Genomic DNA, 22,550 nt, shown 5'->3' with positions numbered 1-22,550 from the left:
AGAAGTCAGCTTGCATAAGCCTGGGGTGTGCATACTCACTTGGTAGCCATTGATCTGGGGAAGTGTAAATCAAGACATTGGGGAACCTTTATGGCTGAGCAATGATCGAGAATGGATGGTTGGAGGGTAGAAAGAATAACCTGGTCTGACATATACATTCTGTCTGGAAATTTGTTTTTTTTTTTTCTCCCTTTCCCTATCTTTGTTCAAGGAAAAATCTAGAGAAAGGGAATCTGGGTACATATCTACCCAAAGGCCTTTCAGGGTCAGAGGCCTCACCTTGGTGAGCTTGCCACTACCCAGAGACTGTACGGTGGACTTCACTGTGTTCCTGAATGATTGGCTGATGCCCTCTGAACTTAAAAGAAGTTCATGTACATAAACTAGATGACGAGTTCTCCTTCTCTGTTCCTTGTCTCCTCCTCCTCCTCCTCCTCCTCCTCCTCCTCCTCCTCCTCCTCCTCCTCCGTCCAGGGGATTGAACCCAGGAGGGACTCTACCACTGAGCTACATCCCTAGCGCTTTTTGTTTTTTGTTTTGAGACAGGGTTTCACTAAGTTACTGAGGCTGGCCTTGAATTTGCAATCCTTCTGCCTTAGCCTCCAGAGTTGCTGGGATTATGGGCAAGTATGTGCCACCGCACCCAACCTATTATTCATTTTTAATGTCTGTGGAAGGTGGGGATGGGGTCGGGCATTCCTTTGTAGTGCACACATGCCTTACGATGTTCTCAGAAATCCAGAGTTCACCAGAATGTTGCTTGGGGAGAGTGTGGTCAAAGCAGAGAGGTTGAAGGACATCTGAGAAACCTACCTGGCCTATTGCACTCTACCTGTTGAGAATGTGGTTCATTCTCCAGAGCCAGTGTGCCTTCCACAGAGGAAAGCGGGATGAGTAGCCAAAACATCCTCCTTTGTAATTTTTACTGCCATTTTCAGTGAGGAAGAGGGCAACATGAGATGACCATGCGGACATACACTTATTTAATTTTTTTTCATGGAGAGTCTAATTTAATTGATTCACTTATGCTTTTTTATTTTTTTAGCAAAAATTTAGGAACTTATCTGTCAGGAGACACCCATGCTATTTTTGCTCCCTGGGCTAGAGAGATCCCACAGCAAAAAAAACTATGAGCTCATTTGTCACTTTGCTCTCGGGAAGTAGTGCTAGTTTCCTCATTTCCAAGCTCTGGAAGGGGCTGCCTACTGTCACCCCCGGTAAGTTGTCAGCATGCCTGTCTCCCCCTGCCCTCTCCCGTGTTGAAAGCTTGCTCCTCTTCCACGTCTCCCTTTCATGTTTGTATTCCCTGAAAGCCCTCTCATGGGCCCAATGCATTTCATCCAAATTCTGGTAGGTGCAGGCTCCCTCCAACTCTGAGATTTTGAAAACGTTTGGAATGTAATGTTCAAGATCTGGCTCCCCTCCAGGAGTATATTTTAGGAAAGTTTGAATTAAACACATGTAGGCCCTGCCAAAAAGGCGGGTTGCTAGGAGCTGGAGAATCTTCTGTATTCTTAGCCCTTGTCCCTGGGCTTCCACCATCAAGCAAAGGAAACAGAAGATGTCCCATCTTTGTGTTTTTGGAGTAGGAGAGCAGAGAGCCAAGCACGAAGGAGGAACTTCAAGGCTAGCAGCAAGGCTAAGGATGTTCTTGGAATGTGGACAGGGACCAGCAGACACTTAGCTTCCCGAGTTCTCTATTCTTCGTGGTTCCCAGGAGGAGACGGGTCTCTTTTCACAGAGGAACAATCCTAACCTTCCATGGGATGCACGAGGATCGAATGCCTAATGAATGTATAAAAGAGGGTCATTTTTAACATGCTAAGACCCAGAGTGCTTCCGCAAAGGACTTCCAGGTAGGTAATTTGAGGGAGAAAAGGTTTTTTTGCTCCATCTTCTTAGGGTCCCTGGTTGGGCGTCTGAAAGTCAAACTGATAAGATTAACAGGGTCAAAGGCATGCAAACTTATGTCGAAGTTTTATGTGACACAGGAACTTTCATGAGGAAATGAAGACCCCAAGAAATGACTGAAGTTACACATTTTTAGGTCAGGTCTGATGGTGAATGGAGAGTTATGGAGAAATAGCAGTGGACAGAAGGGGTGTGACCAGATGGGACTAATCTGGGGGAACTAACCAAGACCTGTGGATTCAGAGTCTTTGGAGTCTTCAGAGATGAGGATGTTCTTTCCCTGGGGGTGCAAGGAGGGCATCTCTCAAAGGAGGGCCTTTGAATCTTTATCAGGGGCAGTTCAGGAAATTCTTTGTGGGTTTTTTTTTAAATTTTTTTCAGTTGTAGGTATTTTATTTATTTATTTATATGTGGTGCTGAGGATTAAACCCAGTACCTCACACATGGTAGGCAAGTGCTCTACCCCTGAGCCACAACCCCAGGTCCCCTTTGTAGGTTTTTGAGCTGATTTTAGGGGAGAAGTAGAGGAGAGATTGAAGAGTGATGTTCCTGCTTCTGTAATTTTCTCAAAAATTTTCAGCTTAAAACAGTCTAGTTACCATATTTTGAAGAAGCAAGTTCTGAGCCCCATCAGCAACTACAGACTAAATACATCACAAATGGAAATAAAAGTGATCAAAATCACTGAAGCTATAGCAACCTAAAGGCAGTGATGCCTTCTTTAAAAATTTATTGATCATTTATTATGATTAGATATTATTTATTCTGGGGGTTTACCCCATGTTATTGGCTTAATCCTTATGATGACCCTGTTGGATGCTGTTATTAGTAAAATCCTCTTTTTACAGATGAGGAAACTAACAGAGAAGTGAAATAATTGGCCCAAGTGCACATTGAGAGTAATTGATGACACGGGTGTTTGAACCCAGGTCCAAGAGCTGGCCCTGCACACGGCCACCTTCATCTCCAACTCTTCCACTCCCACTGTCCCCGCTCATGTGCCCGGAGTCCATACGCAGTAAATATTTGTTGAATAGTTAAACGACTACAATAAACTGTACTGGTTAAATAAACAAATGGTTATGGATGAAAAATAAGTGTACACACAATCCATAGGGGTAAGCTGCTTTGACTATTTATGGGTTTTCATCTGAGCTGGGTCACAAATAGTACTTTCATCGAAGGAGAAGTTAGAAGAATGTGAGTAGTGGAAAATCCCTTCTTACTTCCAACCAGAGGGATGATAGTGACTAAAATGGCCCCAAAAGATGGCTCTTCAGTAACAGTCACTCCATGCTAACTGCAGTGTGGGATCCAGGAAGGTGAGAAGGACATTAGGTGGAAAAACAGTGGAATCCAAATAAAGTCTGCAATTTAGCTACTAGTGATATTCCCGTGTTGGCTCCCTGAGTTTGACAGGTGTGTTGTGGCCACGTATTGTTTAACAGAAACGGAAACTGAGGGAAGGGTGTGTGGCAACTCTGTACTACGTTTGCGACTTTTCTATAGATCTAAAATTATTTCAAAATATAAAGTTTATTTAAAAAAACACATAAAGTCATAACATGGCCCCAGAATAAGTTCATGGTAAGACTTGACCCACAGGAAGCATGTGAGTATGTGTCATTAAAACCCAGATAGCCCAGAGCAAGGGTCACAGATTCAGACATGGGCAAGGGCCAAATAAGGTCATAAGTGAGCAGTCCAGGCTCAGTGGGTGCTGAAGATCACAGGTTCCCTCTAAATGGAGGGCCACAACCCAGCCAGAACCAATGATACCAATGATTGCCAAGCAGTAATTTGGCCCCTAAGTGTCCTGTTTCCAAGAGATGAAAATCTGAACACCTTCACTTTGCAATCTCCTTAAAGATGTCTCCAGTAGCTTTAAAGAAAAAAAAATCACTATGTCATTTAAACAAAACTATCTCCAAGTCATTTCCAACCTATGATCACCATTTTGCAACCTTTGACACAGAGGGTTTTTAAAACACTCCTGAAAATAAAGAAAATAAGACAAAACTAAAACAAACAAAACCCAAACCCTTAGGCTCTGTGGATATTGATCAATGATAGAGTGCAGGCTTAGAATGCATAAGGTCTGGGTTCAATCCCCAGCACAAGAAGGAAAAGGAGAAGAGGAGTGAGGAGAAGGAGCAGGAGTAGGAAAAGGAGGAAAACTCTTAAAATATTCTCTCCTTGGGAACAAGTTACTGTGCCTGGCAGAGAGACTCCCCGCTGGCTGGGAATGGGGATGGGAGTACATCTGAGTTCCACTCAGGAGAACCGCATGACTGGGACCTGCAACTCATCCTGACTCAGGGGCCTCCCCTGAAGGTCAAGGGTCAGGGACACAAAGCCCACGTGGACAGGTGGAGTCACTCCTGCATGGTGGCTCCTACTCCCCACTTCTGGCGCTACCTCCTTTAAGGGCATATAGTGAAAGTTTTTTGTTTCATTGATGACACTGAATGGGTCTCAGATACAGGATTCTAGTAAACTTGGATGGAGTTCAACCTTCCTAAAGAACTGCTTGTAAACTGTTGATGACACTCTCAAGTGTCTACATCTCTACCTCCGGGGGTGTGGAGAAGTGACTCGGGCTAAAAACACATTGCAATTAGTCTCTTTTTTTTTTTTCCCAATGCAAATTAGACAATAGCTTTGTTCGTATCCTGACTATGAGTCACCTTTGCTAATGTGGTTAGTTTCAAATCTAGAAACAGCTCAATAGTAAAAAAGCAGTCATCCCCAAACTTAGCTATGTATCAGAATCCTATAGGAATTTCTTTAAAAATCACTGTCTCAGGACCCAACCTCAGGGAGTTGACACAATCCCAGGAAGCTTATGGGTACCACAGCATCCTTGGTCTTCGTGGAGGTTTGGTTCCAAGACCCCCATGATACTAAAATCCACAGATGCTTAGTTTCCTTATATGAAAATGATGTATTTGCCACTCGCCCATCTTCCCAAATACTTGAAATCATCTCTAGATTACTTTTGATACCTAAAACAATGCCAATGATATATCAATACTGTATTGTTTAGAGACTAATGAAAGAAAGAAAATGTTTGTGTTTGGTATAGATAAATTAAAAAGGAAAAATTTCCACCCACAGTTGGTTGAATCTACCAATATAGAACCCAGCCTATTTGGAGGGCCCACTGGAAATATTTTAAAAGCTCTGTAAGGAATTTTACTAGTCAGCCACATTTGGGACTCACCAGTTTGGCATGTTTGGGCCCCAGCTGTGCACTTTACACGTGGGTGGTACAAAGGAATGTTTGTCTTTTTTTGTGTAGACTGTATACAGCAGCAAACCTCCACACAGCACTTTTTATGAGGAGGATCAGGTTTTCGTTTCCTGTGGTCCTTGCAGGGTTGAGGGTTGCCTGAGGGCTGATGGCAAAGTGCAGCTCAGATTTGCAGGGCCTGAGGTTAAGTCAGAGACCCCTCCCACTTCCAGGCTGGGATTTGACATTTAGGTTTTGTGATCCCGAGCAACTCATTTTCTCTCCATTCTCAGGCTGCCATTTAAAGTCCTGACATTGAAAGACCTGAGTAGAAAAAGAGAGAGAGACATATCTGTTAGCCATGTAATAGGAAAATTGCCAAACCTGGGAGGTGTGGAGTCTGGGCATGGCAGCTACTTGCATGAATATGTATCTCTCAGTTAAAACATTAATATCTGTATGCATAGATAAACCTATATGGGAGGAGTTATCCATTCATGCATTCATTGCATTCATATTTCCTGAGCATCTACCAGGTGAAGGGAATGCAACAATAAATAAGACCCTCAAGCATTAAATGTGTAGTCAAAGAGACCAACTGGAAAATCAACTATTCATCAAGACGATAAAGACAGACACCAAAGAGCAGGAAATGCGGTTGAGTCCCAGGGTGGCCCTCATGACTGTTATTTGGTTGTCATTTGCAGACTGGCAAAATCAACACTGGTCCTCATTCCTTTACTGGGTGTCCACGAGATCCTCTTCTCTTTCATCACTGATGACCAAATCCAAGGATTTTCAAAACTCATGCGACTCTTCGTTCAATTGACATTGAGCTCCTTCCACGTAAGTAGGAGTCTGACCAGGATTCCTTGGCTTGGGAGAAAATAAAATGCATGGGATCTAAATGGGCTCAGAATGAAGAGAGATCTATGGATGAAAACAGATTTCTAGCATGAGCAGGCTTTATTGGTGAGGACCCTTGGAATGAGAAGGGTGTGCAGATGGGAGGTGTTGCCTTGATTCTGACAGCGTGATTCAGTGACTCAGAAAGGAACAGGGCTCGTTCCTGGCTGTAATAGGTAGTGTGACTCATGATCATATTAGCTGAGTGTGTCAACCTGAAGCCTTTTATTAAGGGCCTATTTTTGCTGGGTTCTCTGCCGAGCAGCATGCAAAATGATCCTTGTCTATGCTTCAGATGACAGGTACCTAGGACACAATATAACCTGGGTAAAGGAGTAGTAGGACCACACAGCGGGAGGTTCTTGAGCCTGACAGATGTGTATGGGAGGAAATGAGAAACCAGAGGCTGACTGTCATTAAGTTATCTGAATATTTTAGTTATCCATTACTTACACTATGTATGACTTAGTAACTTATGATGACCATCATTGTTTTCCCTCTCATGATGCTGGGAGTCAGGAATCCAGGTAGGACATGGTAGCAGTGGCTAACCTTTGCTCCTGTGAGCCTGTGGGGGCTGGAGATTCTATGATGGTTTCTTCACACATAGGTAGGGGCTCAAACTGGGGCTGGCCTTATTTGTCAAATTTCTGGGGCCTCATTTCCCACCTCTAACTACCTTGCTGATTTCCATAGGGTCTTAGGGTCTCTCACTTTCCACTCTTCTTGTGGTCTTTCCAGAGTAACTGAACTTCTTATGTGGCAGTTCAGGGTCTTCAAGAGCAAAAAACCGAAGCTGCTAGGTTTTTCAATGCCTGTGTCTGGAACTGACACCTTGATGTTTCTTCTGCATTCTGCTCTTTAAAGCAAGTCATAGATCCAGCCTAGGAGGAAGAGGAGGGGACTGCACAGGGACATGAATGTGGGGAGACATGGCTCATTAGTAAAGGCCACTAATGCAATAGATAAGTGCTAACCTAGCAGCATGGACAGAGCAGAAGTCCCCCCCAAACAGTAATGAACTTAGAATTAGTAAACTTTAAATGCTAATGTAGAAGCAGGACTTGCTGGAAGGGAGGAGAAAGGAGTTTAACAAATTCTTTCCCTCAAAAGAATCAAAGTTGATAACTGTCAATAGCAATCATTTTAGGATACAAGAAATTAACCAAAGGCATAGAAAAGATTGACAAGGTTTTATTCAAGAAATATTACTGAACTAAGAATAGTGGGAATCTATGTCATTTTGGGCTGTGACTGCTTTTGTTCTCCACCCCCTGCACCATCAGTTAGGAAGTTCTAATGAAAATTAGCAGCTTCACTGCATAAGGGGGCTGACTTGATTTGGATCAGAAAGCAGAAAAATCTCACAGGCCTAGACATTGCCAAATACAGTGGTGATCTCAGTGGCAAGGGACCAGGTAAGGACAATGTCGCAGCCTGCTGTTACAATCCTATTTAGGGTAAGAAATGGACCAGTGGGCTAGCCACAAATTTAACAGGGAAGTCTGAGAAATGAGACCACCATAGTGAGCCTTGTTAAACTCCCATATAGCTCTCTGGTGGAATTAAATGTTGTGTAGACGCATAAGAATGCATACATATTCAAGATAGATCAGAAAGTATATCCCCACATCCCTGTCTGAATATGAGCTCCTGTACACACAGAGGAGACAGGAGAGGGCCTGATAGAAAATAAAGGCCATAAATTCTATAAATTCATACATTCAAAAACTTTGAATGTGTTCCCCCAGCAATACAAACTTCCATTGGCAAAGGCTATTGGAGCCTTACTGGCTCAAGATGGTTGAGCATAATTTTGATCAATCATTGGCTAACCAACTGTTTATTTTAAAAAAAACACAGGAGACCAGTCCTGCAGATAAAATGCGCGCGCGCACACACACACACACACACACACCATAATTTAAAGATGAACATAGATATCAGTGGTTATATGCCACAGGGGAGACAGATTAACCACACCAGGGATGGAGCATGTGGACTCAGAATTTTGAATTGCTATAATGTAGTATCTAAAATTTCCAGCTTTGGCAAAAAAAAAAAAAAAAAGATGTACAAGAAATGGGAGATGTACAAAGGAAAAAAAAGAGATGTCCATATGTAGGACAAAAAGCAGTCAATGGAAACTCTTTGAGGGATCCAGATGTTGGAATTAACAAACAACAATGTCAAAGAAGTCATTACAAATATGTTCAAATAATAAAAGGAAATCATGTTTAAAGCATTAAAGGCAAGTATGATGACAATAATTTATCCATAAAAGAAATTTCTACTGAAAGAGAGAAATTGTAAAATAAGAACTAAATGTAAGTTCTGGAGTTAAAAACTGCAATGACTGGCATGGAAATTTCACTAGAAAGGTGGACTCTCAGATTCAAGGTGGCGGAAGAAGGAATTATAGAACTTGAAGATAGGTCAGTTGAGATTATCTAATCTGACAAACAGATGGAAAACATAATGAAGAAAAATACAACCTGTGGGGCTGGAGTTGTGGCTCAGTGGTAGAGCGCTCGCCTAGCGCGGGTGAGGCACTGGGTTCGATCCTCAGCACCACATAAAAATAAATAAACAAAAATAAAAGCATTGTGTCCACCTACAACTCTCAGGTGCCCTGTGCGGATCCTCACCAGGACCCATCAATTTCCTTAGACCAGATTCCTAAAGCCTTTGCCACCAGACAGAGTCAGGTGCTGAGATTCTATGCACAGAGCAGAGAAAATGTGCTTGGCTCACCAAAGACTGAGGGACAGAGCCTGAGATGTGGTCTGGGCAGTTGGACAAGTTTTTATTTTCCCCTCCCATTGGAGCTGAATTCTTGTTTGTAGCTTTGAACTGAGACTAAGCAACATTTTTATTTTATTTTTTTTCATTATGAAAACATGTTTAATTTATTTCAATCTTTTGGGGGATTTCAAAAGCTAAGATTTAGTAATTTGAGTTTCCTGTGTTGCTTGGCCTTAATCTTCTTTAAAAGTTAATCCCAAATTAGGAGGGGAAAAAGGCAAATCCTGCAGCTGTAGTATTTGGTGGCCTCTCATCCCAGCCCTCCCCTGGCCCCAGCCCCAGGACATGATCAATCAATGTGAGCCCTTAATCAACTGATGTCACACATCTAAGGCTAGTTGAGGACCAGAAAATTCATGTGGAGTTATGTTGGACAGATTTCTAAGAAAGAAACCTAGCCTATCACATTCCTTGGATTTAAGGGATGTTTGGTCATCTGTTGCTATGTAATGAACCACCCCAAACTGTATGGTTTATAGAAAGAATAATTTAATAGTTTTAATGATTGTGTGGAATTTGAGGAATCAGAGTGATTCTGCAGGGTGTTTCGTATAAGGACTGAGCCAGAAAACACACCTTGAGGGCTTCTGTGTGGGCAAAGGTCTTTCACCTTCTGAACACCCTGGACCTATCCCCCTCCATTCTACCAGGTACAGTGAAATCATAGGTAGGCATCCAGGTGGGGGCCCATTTGGTGGGTTATATCTTAGTGACTCTACCCTGGGAATCAGCAAGAACAGGCATTAGCCCTAAGAGCTTCCTTTTCTTACTGATTTGGAGGGTTCTTCACTCTTCCAAAGGTTTACTGCTGGAGTTCTGGAGTTAAAAACTGCAATGACTGGCATGGAAATTTCACTAGAAAGGTGGACTTTCAGATCCAAGATGTCGGAAGAAGGAATTATTTTAGTCAGTTTTTCAGCACTGTGATCAAAATACCTGACAACTCAGGAGGAAAAGTTTACTTGGGGTGTCACAGTTTCAGAGGTTCTCTGTCCATAGACAAATAACTCCATTGCTCTGAGCTCAAGATGAGGCAGAACATCCTGGCGGATAGGCATGATAGAGGAGCCCTACTCCATTTATGGCAGCCAGGGAGCAGAGGGAGAAAGGGGAAGGGGCTATAGGGAAGAGACAATCTTCCAAGTCATGTACCTGTGATTCATCTCCTCCAGCCACACCCCACCTGCCTACAGTTACCCCCAGTCCGTCCATTTAAACCAGGACAAACTGATTAGGTTACAACTTGCACATTCTAATAATTTCACCTCAGAACATTCCTGCATTAACACAAGAGCTTTTGAGGGGACACCTCGTATCCAAACCATAATAGTTTCACCAGTCTTGTGCTATCACTGGACCTAAGGAGAGATGGCCAAGCCCTGGTGATACACGAAGTAAAAACCACGTGATCTATGGGACCTATTGGCTTCGCAGTCACTTTACCTAGAATGAGAATCATACTCCAGCATGGTCCTAAGACAATGAAGAAAGAACCCGAGGAAATGAAAAGACACATTTGTCACGGGAATCCTGTTAACAACTGTCCTGTTGTTTATAAGAATTCTGGCGCCAGGCACCGTGGCACACACCTGTAATCCCAGCAGCTTGGGAGGCTGAGACAGGAGGATCGTGAGTTCAAAGCCAGCCTCAGCCAAAGGCAAGTTGCTAAGCAACTCAGTGAGACCCTGTCTCTAAATAAAATACAAAATAGGGCTGGGGATGTGGCTCAGTGATTGAGTGGCCTTGAGTTCAATCCCTGGTAACCACCCCTCCCCCACAAAAAAAGAATTCTGGTACGTTGAAATCCAGTTTTTCTTATATCATGTGCCCAGAGGTGAGTATCACCTGTCCTGCCAACCAAGCAGGGTGTCTGTAAACCTCTGATGTGATTGTATGTGTGGAAACGATTAATTAGTACCACCATGTTCCCATGTAGGAGCTCTAGTCATGAAATATCTAGGGACATAAGAGAAGGAAAATTCCACTTGGGTAGGCAGAATCTGAGCATTTTACTGATATTGTGACGACCAACATGGAAATCCCTGACCAGGTTGCAAAAGGGATGTACTGAAAAAGGCTTACACAAGGAAGAGCAGAAAAACCTTGATAATAACTTAATTATGATCAAGAGATATAAAAGGAGTCATCCTGTCTTCAAGACCTTCACCTTTTAGTTGGAGATGTGTCCTTTCCTGCCAAGTTCTGGCATTTTGTGAGATTCTTCCCACAAAGATTCAAGTACTTGGGTGCCAAACATAAATCCAGCTTAAATATATCAGGCACTTAGCCCAAATTCCACAGGCCTTCATGTCAATTAAGAAAAGTCAGGGTATGTAGGTTCTCACAGATGGCTGCTCAAAAAATCAGGAAGTGTCAAAGTCTGCAGAATCAACAGAAATAAACATTAACTAAAGAATCTTTGATTCCAGACTTTTGGCAGTTATAGGGTGAACCCAGAAATATTTTACAAATTCAAGAGATTATCCTCTTATTGAAACTTCCCCAAGACAAATGTTTTGTAAATGAAAATACCATTACTTGACAATCTATATATAGTCTTTTCATTATAATCCTTGGGACTACAATTCTAAATAACTAAGAGGAGAATAAAGAAGAAACCATCTTTCCACGTTTCAGAATTGGTTTGATATTGTATAAGGCAAAACTCTTAATTGAGTCATGGATCATTCATTCATTCATTCACTCACTCTTTCATTCAACAAATATTTTTTGTGTGTGTGTATGTGTGTGTGTTCCTATTAAACGCCAGGCATTGTTTCAGGTGCTTGGGGTGTGGTAGTGAAAATCCAAGATAAGGATGCTACTCTGACTGCAAGTGAAGCAGAGAGGGATGGATAATAACCGATCAGATAAATTACAATATAATCTTGGTATTAAAAATGAATAAAATAGACCACTGTGATAGTGACTTGGGTAACCTGGAAAGGCCTCTTTTTGGTGATATTTGAGCTAAGATCTGACTTTAAGCAGATAGTTAGGCAGAAGTTTGAGGGAGAATCATCCAGAAAACAGGAAGTGTGAAGGGCTTTGAGAAGAAGTGAACTGTGGTAGCCAGCCCCCAAATATCCTTCAATGGCTCTCCATGCCCTTTTTTAAGTCTCTTTCCATATTGCAAAGAGTTGACCTATGTGACATTAGGATATTGTGGACATGATGATGTGTGACTTCTAAGATTAGGTCATAAAATGGGTTGCAGTTTCTGCTTTGTTCTCTTGGATCACTCCATCTGGGAGAAAGCAGCTGCCATGTCAGGAGGATACTCAAGCAGCTGCCATGTTAGGAGGATACTCAAGCAGCTTTGTGGAGAGAGACTGAAGCCTCCTACTGACAAGCACATCCACCTTACCCACCATCATCCAGCTGAGTGGGGAATAGGAATCTGAATGTAAATATTTCTGATTCCAAAGTCCAGAGGAGTGGAACATATTCTTTAAGTTTGGATATTAATAAATGAATTAATCATTATTATTATGTGTGAGAAAAAAATTCTACCTCTTTGTTTCTGTGATCATGATTATGTTTAACCTTGCAACTGATAATATTTCTAATTGATACATATGTGCATCAGTTTTTTTTTAAAGAGAAAGAGAGAGAGAATTTTTTTAAATTTATTTTTCAGTTTTCAGTGAACACACATCTTTTATTTTTATGTGGTGCTGAGGCTCGAACTGTGCATGCCAGGCCAGCGCGTTACAGCTTGAGCCACATCCCCAGCCCAAGTGCATCAGTTTTAAAAATAATGATCCCGAGTGCAATTACAATCTACAATTTTACAATCAAAAAAAGCAGCAAGCAACTTGTCAGTATGTGAGCCACTCTGGCAGCCATCCAAGTCTTCAGATGACTGTAGTTCCAACCAGCATCTTGACTGAAACTTAAGAGTGACCCTGAGCCAGGACACTCAGCTAATCCACCACCAGATTCTTGGCTGTAGAGTGTGTATGAAATGATACATCTTTGTTGTTTTGATCCACTATGTTATACAGCAATAGATAGTTAGTATATGAATTTGACAAGCTCCAAGAATCTAGAAAGCCCATGTGGCTGAAAGAAATATTTTGAGGAGAGAAAAGCATATTTATTATGTTAGATAAATGAAAAATTTAGGACCAGACATCTGAATCCAGTTTCCCAAGAAATATCAGAAATAAGACTCTCACCATCTCTCTGGTCTCTGCTTTTGTCTGTCTTGGTTTCATGCTTAGATGGGCTCTCTCCACAGAGCTGGGAAGATTCTAACAGTATCTCTGGGTTTACATTGTCTATCAAGATGGAAAATGAAGAGAAGAGAGTTCGAAACTCTCTCTCCCCTTTCCCAGTGAAAAGAACTCTGATTGACCTTGCTTGGGTCACAGGTCAATTTGGGCCACTTATTGAGATGACAGCCATCCCACAATGTGGAAACCATGTGATTGACAGTCATGCCAAAGGCCTGAGGAATAGGAGAGTGTCAGATTCCAAAAGGAAAGAATGCGAGTCAGGCAAAATAAATTAGCCAGTGACCACCGTGGTCTAGTAGAAATGGGATTGTGGCCTGTCTAGTATTCATATAATTGAATGCTTTATGGGGATTTAATCATCTTTGACCTATGAATACCCATGACCTCCAAAGCTAGGCTGGTATGGGTGGTTAGATGCCAAAGTTAGAGGAGATGCCTTAGAATCCAAGTTAGCATCACCAGTATGACTAACTCTAGTTAGTGTAGTTGCATGCCTCTTTGGGGGTGTCTTGGACTTTGCTTGTAATTCTCAGTCATATCTACCCAAAGTTCACATCACATCTTCCTTTTATTCCAGGGGTTCCTCGTGGCCTTGCAGTACGGCTTTGTCAATGGAGAGGTATGTTTTCCATGTTGCCATCCCAATATCTGGTGAGGCTGGGACTGAAATCCTACTGTCCTCAGAGGTTTCTCTGTATGTGATGGGGTAACGGCGACTAGCATGTACTGTGAGCATCCAGGAGAGAGAACAGAAGACACTTTAGACAAATGGGAAAAGGTGTCATGATGGGTGTGTGAAAGCTCAGAACCCAGTCTTGGCCCTACTGGAATTGTGCTAGGGTGAAAGTATGATGAAAAAAATAAGCATGAATCCAAAAATCTGGATCCAAGCCTTGGTTTACCCACTTAGGAGCTCTGTGAATTAGACAGGTCACTGCATCTTAGCCTCAGTTTCCTCATCTGTAAAATGGAAACAACAACTGTCCTTACCTTATAGTGATGTCCCAGGCATGCTGAGCAGATAGTAAAGGCTCAATACCTGGGAACTATACTTTTTATTCATATGATTGCATGACCCCAACCAGTTTTTCTGTTTCCCTGGTGCTGGGCAGCTTACTGTTACTATAACTAATACCTGAGACAATCAACTTAACAATAAGGAAAGGTTTACTTTGGCTCATGGTTGCAGAGGTTTCAGTCCATAGTTGCCAAGTCCCTTTGCCTTTGGGCCTGAGACAAGGCAGCACATCATACTAGGAGTACATGGTGGAATGAGCTGCTGATTTCATGGTGCTCAGGAAGCAGAGAGAGAGCAAGGGAAAGGAAGTTTGGGGTCCTCTCCAGGGGTCTTCCACCAGTGAACCAACTTCCTCCCACCAGGCCCTATCTTTTGACGTTGTCACCATGTTCACAACAGCACCGCAAGCTGGAGATCAAACCTTCTACACATGAGCCTTTGGGGAACATTCAAGATCAAACTGTAGCACCTGGAGAAAGGCTTGAAGGGTGAAGGGGCAGAACAGGGGTTTTCATTTGGTTTTGGAGTTGGTAAAATTTCAAGCCTCCTTGTATTTCCCCCCTCCCTCCGCTGCAGGTTTAAATGTGAGTGTTCGTCTCCTCCATCTAGAGTGTAAGCTCTCCAGAGCAGAGGCCCTCCTCTGTGTCGCTCAGGGCTGCTGCTTCCATAGCTTCATGCAAGGGCTCCTTGTTCCTCAGGCAGGTTCAGCTCAAACGCCACCACACAGAGTCCCTTCTGAACACCACATCTCAAGCTCTTAATCTCCTGTCAAATGACAAAAAATTGCAACAATTTAGTTTAAAGACCTCACTTGGCTTAATTTGCAATTCTAAAAGGGGGCCAATATTTCATTCAATAAAATAGAATAAGTGTGTCAGTGGTCTGAGCAGAGGGCATTAGTTTTATGGGGGAAGGCAGATGAAAGCCCTTCACAAGTTACTTTCCTTCTAAGGAGTAGACAGGCCGGTATAAAAACAACTGGTTAACATCAGATTTCCTCAGGTTGACTTTTTGTGCAAGGGTTAAGGCAGAGAGAACTTTGTCAAACAGACCCATTGAACCTGGTCTGTTTGGAAAGCTGGACTGTAATCTCTCTCCCCTGAAGGGCCCATAAGTCTTGGTTTGGTGAGGTGGAACTTCAGCATGGGTGACTCCATCTTGATTTTTAGTCTAGTCTGTTGGGGTCCAGGGCAAAACCATGGTCTCCTGTCGTCTTCATTTAACACTCCTTACCACGTTGTCCTATTATAGTCTCATAGAATTTGTCATCTGCTATGTTTATAAGTCTTGTTTCTTCATCAGGTAGAAGGTAAATTTCCCAAGGGTAGCATGGAGTAGCTATTCAATAATTTTTTTTTTTTTTTCTGAACGGACACATGAGTAAATGATCCCAAGACTACAACCTTACCTTTGTCTCACCTGACAGGTGAAGGCTGAACTGCGGAAGTTCTGGGCCCGCTTCTTGCTCGACAACCACTCAGGCTGTGGAGCCTGGGTCCTGGGGAAGAACTTCCGGTTCCTGGGGAAATGTCCCAAGAATCTCTCAGATGGAGATGGTGCCGAGACGCTTCGGAAGCTGAAGACCTCTCCTGACGGCTCACACCTGGCCACACGGGGCCGGGGGGAGCTGGGTGCCCATCCTCACCGGGGCCACACAGCCTGGCCCCGTGGCAGCAGCCTGTCGGAGAGCAGTGAGGGGGACTTCACCCTGGCCAACACCATGGAGGAGATTCTGGAAGAGAGTGAGATCTAGCACCGTGGACCCCAGATCTGCAATCTGGGGACTCCCAAGAGAGCTGAGGATGAGGCAGGATGGAGCAGATCATTCTTTCCCTGTACACTATGCCCACTCAGACATGAAGTCAGTCTTCAGGTTCTTCAAACTTTGCATACATGAAGCTGTGTAATGCTCAGAGAGCTTCTGCCTGTCCTTGTCACCCTAGTTATCCCCACTGGTGTATTTCCCAGAATGACCACCAGTCCCTGGGGCTTGGCCCAGAATTCAAGTGAACAGAAGAACCCCAGGATGAAGAGAAGAGAATTCTCTTGTTTAAAAAAAGAGTCTAGTCAATATCTCTTCCTTTTCTCCTCCCAGCACTTGATTTTCATCTGAGATTGGTTTTAGGGCACATAGGAACCCCGCCCCCCACGCCAGGAAGCTTTTAAAATGCTGAATCCTAGGCTCATCACTGAGATTCTAAAAGCGTGAGGATAGTCAGGAATGGAACTAGCAAGCATCCCAGCTAATTCAGATGCAAGTTCACTCTGGGAAAATACTGGGCAGGGGGAGAGAGCGCCAGAAGACCCCAGGCATGGCCCCCAGCAGGGTGAAGTGAGGCGTTCTGCATCCACAGTTCAGCTGGGATGCACCTGCCCTCCTTGGTATGAGCCCACGTTGGCCCCCAGCCTTCACTTCCTCCTTGATTCTTTCCTCTTTCTCATCTGTAGAGTCTTGTCTCCCTCTTTCCCTCTCACTTCTCCCTCTGTGGTCAGCACAAGTTCCCCTGGAGCTGTTACAATCCCAGCTCTCCTCAGACAGTTGATCCCAGTTCCCAGGGACCTTCTGAATATCTCCCCTGGTTTTCTTCTGTCCTTTCTGGCTCCACCTGGTTTTCTGACGTGCTCTACATTGGGGCTGGAAATGCCTTTCCACATTTGCTTTGCCAATGGATGCCTTAGTGGCCAGGCCTCCTGCCCTGGGGGGCTTATTGCTATTCTTCCTGACCCCAGTCCCTACTGATAAGGATTCTCCTCCCCAGATGGATGCCGAAAGTCAGAGGGGACCCAGGTAAAGCAAAAGGACTAGTTGAATCTTGGATATGTGGTGAGTGACACAGAGAGCTGAGAGGCCCAGGGCTCTGCATTGGCTGTCACTGTGGAACCTGTCCTGCTGATGGGAACCTAATCTATGGGGGGCCAGGAGAGACAGGAAGTTGAGGTCAGGCTCAGTGTCTGAAATGAAAATGCCAGATGGTGAATGAAGACCAAGGGAGGAAAAGTCTCTGGACACATTGGGCTGATGTCCAGGAGTGTCACTCACATAGTGTGTACAAAGTACGTGTGTGGGGGTGGGGCATGTTGATGTGGAACCAAACACCATTGTGGGGGGTGCCTGGTGAGACTTTCTCAAGTGGGGCTGCCGGTTTAACAAATAAAAATACATGATACACTATTACATTTGAATTTCAGACAATCAAATAATCTTCACATGGAAGTACAGCCCCTGGGACCTCCTTCATCTGAAATTCGAATCTGACTGTCCATCCTGTCTTTTAGCTGGCAACTCTGTTTTCAAGGGTCCTTTGCAGCAGGGCCGGGGTGAGGGCAATTGTAACTACTCACATCTAAAAAACTCAGTAGTCGAAAAAAATCATACTTGAATGCAGTCTGATTTAATCTAAAAATTAAATGAAGTATTTCATTTGAAAATTAAATCCACAAACTAAAGCCCATGGGACATTTTTTAAAATAAAGTTTTATTGGCACAAGGGCCGAAATGGCAAGGGAATCCAACTCCTGCGAATGTAAGCTCTGACCTTGACTTTATCTGAAATGTTAATATTTTGTTGATCTGGGACTTTCTAACACTAATTTTGATTTTTAAACGATTGCATTGAAGTATGACTTATCTTGACTATGGAGACTTTGGCTGCCCCCTTAAATTTTATACTGCTCTCATTCCTAGCTTCCAGGATGGGAACAGAAATGGAGGTATTAGGCAAGTGCATAATGAAGCAAAGGTTTATTTTCCAGTGTCTAGATTATCCATAGTTCAATTATTAAAACACATAGTTTTCCCTTCTTTGTAAATGTCCCTGCCTGGGCTCCTTAGCCAATCAGCTTTTGATAAACTCTGGGCCATCTAATTCCCATCAAGTCCCCGGCCTGGAGTGCGTTCAGAGCAGGTGCTCTTCACACACCGGTCAAGAGAGACAGGATGGAACTTCCTCAGGGAGCATTGAATGCTTCCAGGAGTAAATTATTTAAGATCCTGCCACCAATAGGAGAAGCATTTTTCTTCCAAAGCCTTTGTAAAAATGTCCTCCGCTCCTCCCTGCACAATGCCGTGGTCTACCCGCACTGCTTGCTCTTGCTCTGCGAATGATTAAAGCAAGTTTATTTAAATGATTTGCATTTTTGTCCACTCTTCTGCATTCGTTTCCCACTGGAGCTGAAAGTCTCTCCCAATGCCCAGAGAATTTGGTGCCCTGTTTCTGAACAGAAGTGGCGGGGGAAAGGCTGTGGCATTTAGTGGGCGACCAGAGGGCACATTATTTGAAACACTCAAAGGGGTTGGCAGAGGGGGAGGGGTCAGAAATGGAGGTTAGAGGTCAAAAGGGAAAAATCCCCTTTCTAGATCACCCCAAAGTCATTCAGTATGCTTGTTGACTGGAAGGTCCAGCCTAGTGCTCCCAGTCCTGGCAGGACAATCCCCTTCGGGAAACTTTTAAGAGACCAATGGCTAGGTCTGGCTCTGGAGACTTGGATTGAATTGGTTCAAGTTGACCTTGGCGAGATATATATATATATATATACACACACACACACACACACACACACACACATGCATAAGCGCGCGCGTATGTGTGTGTGTGTGTGTGTGTGTATGCACACGTGGAAGTACAGCCTCTGGGACCTCCTTCATCTGCAATTCAAATCTAGAATTATTATATATATATTATAATTTAGAAATTATTATATATATTAGATATATAATAATTTCTAAGTGATTTTTTATTATGGTAAAATATAGATAATATAAAATATAAAATTTGTCATTTTAACCATTTTAAGCATGAGGCTCAGGGTATTCAGTACATTCACATTGTTGGGCAACCATCCCCAGTATCCATCTCCAGAATCTTTTCACCTTTACAATCTGAAACTCTGTCCCCATGAAAAAAACATCTTCCCATTCCCCCTCCCTCTGGAGAACTTTCTTCTTCCTGTGTCTGGATTTGCCTAGTCTAGATAAATCATATAATTGGAACCATGAAACAATCTGTAATTGGCTTCCAAGATTCATTCACACTGTAGCGTGTGTCAGTCCTCGGTTTCTTTTCATTGCTGAATGCTGTTTCAGTGTATGGCTATACCACATGCTGGGTATCCATTCCCCTGTCGATGCACACTTGGGTTGATTCCACCTTCCAGCTATTGTGAATAATGCTGCTATTGATAGAGATGTATATCTGAGTTCCTGCTTTCAAATTTGGGGGTATACCTAGCAGTAGAATTTCTAGATCTGATGCTGATGCTGCTGATTAACAGAGTGGAAAGCCGCCAAATGATTTTCCACATCACTTGCACCATTTAACATTCCCACCAGCAATCCACATCCCCACTGACATTTATTTTCCATTTTTGAAAAACTGTAGCCCCTGTAACGGCTGTGAAATGTTATCCCATTACGGTTTTGACTTGCCTTTATTCGATGATTAATGATGTTGAGCATCTTTCATGTGATTGCTTATTGGTCAATTTTGTGTCTTCTTTAGAAAAATATCTACTCCAATCTTTGCACATATAAAAAAATTGGATTGTTTGCTTTTGTTGTGGAGTTGTAGAAGTTCTTTAAATATTCTGCATATTATCCCTTATGAGATATATTATTTGGAAATATTTTTCTCATCCTGTGGGATGTCTTTGTGCTTTGTTGAGAGTGTCCTTTTTTATGTGCCAAAGTTTTAAATTTTGGTGAGGTTTATCAATGATTTTTTTCTTTCATTGCCTGTGCTTTGTGTGTCAAAGCCACTTGAGTGATTTTTATACATGACCAAGATTTAACACTGGCTGAGGCGGAAAGGAAGAGACTTCCCCAGAATCTGACAATCCCTTGCTGAAGTCCAAACTAACTCATATCAAGTCTCCCACCTGTTTTGCATCTAGAACTCAGAAATTCTTCTGGAAGCACACATTCAGCTGATTTTAACAACTCTAAGAGATAGCCACCGTTGATGTGGTTGGCCCAATTTTGTGTTTTGTTTTGTTTTGTTTTGTTTAAGGGCCATCCTCCCAGTTACAACCTAAGGGCCTGAGATGCAGGCTTATCTGGATAGATTTGCATAACCACCAAGGGACAGAAACAGGGATGGAAGTGGGCAGCAGCTTGGTGTCTGTCACCTCCTGGCTCCAAAAACAGTGTTGGAGTCTGGTGAGAGAAAAGAAGTTGCAGACAAATCTAGAAGTGCTTCTAGGAGTTGGTGATCAAAGCCACTACACAACACATGTCATTCTCTACAGGGCCCTTCCAACAGACTGTAACCCAGAAGACTCCCTGGCAGATGAACACCTATTGAGCATACCAGGTGGTGGGAAATCTGGTGCCTGGGGTAGCAATGGCACCTGGCACCGAGGGACTTGTTGGTGAACCTGTGGTAAAGATCTTCTGGGGATGTTAAGAAATATCCAAGGGGTTTTGTGAATGATGGTGCAAGCCTGAAATCCCAGAGGCTCAGGAGGATGAGGCAGGAGGATTGCAAGTTCAAAACCAGCCTCAGCAACTTAGGGAGGCCCTAGGCAACTTAGCAAGACCCGGTCTCGAAGTAAAAAATAAAAAGGGCTGGAGATGTGGCTCTGTGGTGAGTACCCCTGGGTTCAATCCCAGGTACCAGAAACAAACAAGCAAATAAAAAGGGAGCACTGCCCAAGGGGCTGGGATCCTGTGAGCAGGTGGAGTCCGGAGTCTGGGCCTGGGCAGTTATTATTGTTCTCAGTAAGATAATAATCCATTTCCGCCCTTCAATTCACATGCACATGAGGAAGCAGGATCTCCCCAACATCTGTAGAGTGCACATCTATTTTTACAACCTTCTATAATTTTATTTAGAGCATCCAAATTTTCCTCTTGGAAACCACACATCTCTCACTCTCAGCCAATGGATTTGGAGTTCTCTGACTTCATCTTTAGCTCCAGGGGTACACACAAAAGTATGCTTGGCCAAGCAGAAAATGCCACCCTCTAGGCACCACGTATTGGATCTGAGACAAGCAGGGAAACAGTCAGAGGCAGTGTGATGCAATCCTGGGACTTTGGTTGGGGCTCTCAACAAAAAAAGATGTCTCTTGTCTGCTGAAATTGGAACCAAGAGGGAGTAGGCTAGGATCTGCTGGTGAACATTTTGCCAGCATGGAGACAATCGCCCTGAGAGTGGTGGTGACATCAAAACATAAGCCAAGAGATGGAAAAATGAAACCTGAGACATTGTAGGAGCTCCTGGATCAAACCAGATCTGAAATTAGAACTACTACTAGAATTTCCACTCCAAGAGCTAATACAGTTCTATTTGTGCCACGATAATTTGTACTGTCTCTTCTGTCTTTTGCATTTGGAAGAGTCTTAATGACTTACTTCATCACTAATTCCTCTTCCTTCTCTTCCTTTCAGCCAAGTTGAACTTTACACTGATCCCTGTTCTCCATACTAATTTCCATAGAATATCCTCATAGAGCTTCAGTCCAAATAGTCCTTTTACTCTAACCTAACCAAAGATGTGCTAAATTAAGTGATCACTCTTTGCATCTCCCCTGGCCAGTAGGGGGGCTCAAGTGGCACCTTATTTCTCTTGCTGAACTACAGGACAGCAAGGACCTTATTATGAAGTGCCTGTCCTTTTAGACTCAAATGACAATGATACCTTGACCTCAGAGAGAAGTGACAAGTACCCGGCCTCATATGCCACCAACCAGATTCATTCATGGAGGGGATGGGAAGAGCGCAAGAGGAAGGCACCAGGGTCTCTGGTTGTACGCCTAGATCACCTGGGCTGGATCCAGGTCTCCCCATCCCCGGGCAGGCCCAGTCTGTCTACCTGGGAGGAGTTTCTGGCATAGGTGATTCTCATGACAACCCTCCCCCTCTGGGCACCTCTGGACCAGGTGCTGTGTGGCGCTTCTTCCCCTGCCTTCTCTGATGTTGTGCAATCCCAGAGGCACCATGGTGTCATCAAAGGGACTCATGTTCTGGCTTTCTGTCTCAGTGTCCTCATCTACACCATAAAGAGGATGATACTTGCATCACAGGAAATCATGCCTTCAGAGATCCTCACATGAGGCCTCTCTCGCAGGAAAGGCTCCGTCCTCTCTACCAGGAGGATCTCTCTCTGAGGGCGGTGACGGGGCCATTGCTGTGGCTAAATCTTGAGAGGTGGGGGGATCACCTCCAGCACCAGCAGACACCACCCAGCCTCAGGATGTTCCAGATCGGTTGATCAAGAGTGCATGGAGGGCTGGGGATGTGGCTCAAGCGGTAGCGCGCTCGCCTGGCATGCGTGCGGCCCGGGTTCGATCCTCAGCACCACATACAAGCAAAGATGTTATGTCCGCCAAATACTAAAAAATAAATATTTAAAAAAAAAAGAGTGCATGGAGCCCATTATTTCAGCAGCCTCATCTTAGAACTTAAGGCTGAAGAAGAAATGGGCCTTCAAAACAATGA

The 22,550-nt window shown here is 43.6% G+C and overlaps 1 protein-coding gene across 1 annotated transcript in view; it reads left to right on the top strand.

The window, feature by feature from the left end:
• The window catches only part of Glp2r (glucagon like peptide 2 receptor), a 77,346-nt gene extending 59,160 nt beyond the window's left edge, over positions 1 to 18,186 (top strand). Inside the window, exons 11-13 of the mRNA XM_046422173.2 lie at positions 5,851 to 5,989; positions 13,673 to 13,714; positions 15,540 to 18,186. Coding sequence (XP_046278129.2) covers positions 5,851 to 5,989; positions 13,673 to 13,714; positions 15,540 to 15,866 — 508 coding nt within the window. The 3' untranslated portion in view covers positions 15,867 to 18,186. The remainder of the gene's footprint in view (positions 1 to 5,850; positions 5,990 to 13,672; positions 13,715 to 15,539) is intronic.
• Positions 18,187 to 22,550: the final 4,364 nt, after the last annotated feature.

The sequence above is a fragment of the Marmota monax genome, unplaced genomic scaffold (genome assembly GCF_021218885.2).
Source record: "Marmota monax isolate L192 unplaced genomic scaffold, Marmota_monax_Labrador192_F-V1.1 WCK01_AAM20220418_F8-fsc00243, whole genome shotgun sequence".
NCBI lineage: Eukaryota > Metazoa > Chordata > Mammalia > Rodentia > Sciuridae > Marmota > Marmota monax.
This window is presented reverse-complemented; position numbering and strand designations above follow the sequence as displayed.